At 45.4% G+C, this 2,138-nt stretch overlaps 1 protein-coding gene across 1 annotated transcript; it reads left to right on the top strand.

The window, feature by feature from the left end:
• Positions 1 to 767: 767 nt before the first annotated feature.
• Positions 768 to 1,920, top strand: LOC132252703 (protein SRC2-like). Its single transcript, XM_059733748.1, has one exon. It carries the CDS (start codon positions 878 to 880, stop codon positions 1,682 to 1,684), a length of 807 nt encoding a protein of 268 aa, XP_059589731.1. The 5' UTR covers positions 768 to 877; the 3' UTR covers positions 1,685 to 1,920.
• The last annotated feature ends 218 nt before the right edge of the window (positions 1,921 to 2,138 follow it).

The following is a 2,138-nucleotide window of genomic DNA, read 5'->3' as shown; positions in this document are numbered from 1 at the left end:
TAGAGAATGACAAATGATGATCCACGAAGCACTATAAATAATTTTATTAAATGTGAAAATATTTTTTTAAACATTTTTTTATATTAAGAGTTTATTTGGTAATTACTTTAAAAAATAATTTCAATAAAAAACGTTTTAAAAAAACGAGAAGTTTGACAAAACTTATTAGAAAACACCTTAGAAAATTATAAAAAAAGGTCATTTATAATATTTTAGGGAGAAACGCGTTAAAACTCACTCTAAGTCCCTTTTCCTCCACCACGTTGATAATGAAGTTATTTAAAGACCGGGGACATTAATAATATTATTTAAAGACCATCATAAATTTATTATTATTATTATTAGTTTAAAAAAAATATTTTATTATTATTAAAGTTGCCTATCTGATACTGAACATTGGTTGGCGTGCCCGTTAAGCTTTTGAGGGGCTTAAAATATGTAAGATGGACAAGGGCCGGGCCATGTGCCGCCTTGTCCGCTCCGCGTGGGAATGGTGTGGCTAATTGACCTTTTTCTAGAAGATATTACTGACGTGGACAAACCGGTCTCCTCCCCGTTCACATGAGCTCACCCACCACCCACACCGGCATTTTCCGGTTACACCGGTGGGCAGTGGGCACAGGCCAACCGCACCCAAACTAGAGTGAGAAACCGCCAGGTGTGGGTGTTAGTCAATTGATGGGCCCCACACTCCTCGTAAGTTTTTTCCGTAGTTGACAACGTACTAGGTAAGTAGGTATCAAAAAGGAACAGTTGAAGAGTTTCTCTCACCAATTAAAGTGCAGATTTTTCTGAATAAATACCCACCCCATTGTGGCAGCCATTTGACAGTGAAGAGCATTTTTCTTTTCTCCGGAATTCCCAGATTTCTCCTCCGATGGCCCCTCGCTTCGAGCTCAAGCTCAAGATCTCCTCCGCCAAAGATCTGAAGAACGTGAACTGGCGCCACGGCTCTCTGAAGCCATACGCCGTGGTTTGGGTGGAACCTAACGCTAAGTGCTCCACCAAAGTCGACCACGACGGGGACACCTTTCCTTCCTGGAACGAGACTCTCCACATTCCAGTGCCCTCCTCCATCGATGATTCCGCCCTCTACCTCGACATCGTCCACGTCAAATCCGATGACGAAGACGACACCAAGCCTATGGTAGGCTCCGCTCGCCTCTTCCTCCGCGACGTCGTCGATGACGTCGGCTTCGGCGTCGAGGCCTTCCGCACTCTCGAGCTCCGCCGTCCCTCCGGGCGCCCTCAGGGCAAGGTCGATGTCGAGGTCTCCGTGAGGGATTTGCGTTACCGTGCGCCGGAGCCCTACTACACAGCACCTTACGGCGTGCCGCCGCCGCCGGGAACCAGAGGAGCAGGCTACGCCGATCCACCGGCCTACGGAGCACCTCCACCTGATCCTTACTACTCCAATGCAGCTCCCTACAGCCACTCCCCGTACGGGCAGCCGGCGTATGGGTATCAGGAACCAACTTACGGATACGGCCAAGGGACGTACGGGCAGACAGTGGTGGTGGAGGAGAAGAAGAAGAAGTCTGGCATGGGGATGGGGACGGGATTGGCTGTGGGTGCGGTCGCCGGAGTATTGGGCGGACTAGCAATAGCTGAGGGCGTGGATGCTTTGGAGGACAACATCGCTGAAGACGTGGCAGAGAGAATTGAAGATGAGGAAGACGACTGATTTTCCTTTCCCTCGTCTCGATGTTTATGTTGATTGTTCTGATGCACTCGCCTTTGCAAGATGAGCTTCTTCAAGGGTTTGTTTGCGATTGCTTTAAATCCTTTTACTTTTTTTTTATTTTCCTTTCTTTTCTTCCTCCTTCACTGTGTGTTATGGGCGCAGCCTCTATCGGAGGATATATGTAGACCTTCCATTCGTCAACATATTCCAAATCAATGCAGGGTCCATTTGATCTTCGACCGCCCAAGCAAAAAGTAATTTAACATATTTATAAAAATATTAAAATAATAGAAATTTTTATAATAAATAATTTATTTTTATAATAAAGAATTGAGCAACTGAGCTCAAATGGGACATACAACATTTTTAAGCAAGCTGGCCACCGGTAAAATCTTATTCCTCCTGTTCCCTGTAGAAGCACAAACTTATGTTACCATTGCAAATTCTCAGAAAT

This window comes from Vitis vinifera, chromosome 16, assembly GCF_030704535.1.
Source record: "Vitis vinifera cultivar Pinot Noir 40024 chromosome 16, ASM3070453v1".
NCBI lineage: Eukaryota > Viridiplantae > Streptophyta > Magnoliopsida > Vitales > Vitaceae > Vitis > Vitis vinifera.
Note: the sequence above shows the minus strand (reverse complement) of the source record. Positions and strands in the feature narration are given on the sequence as shown.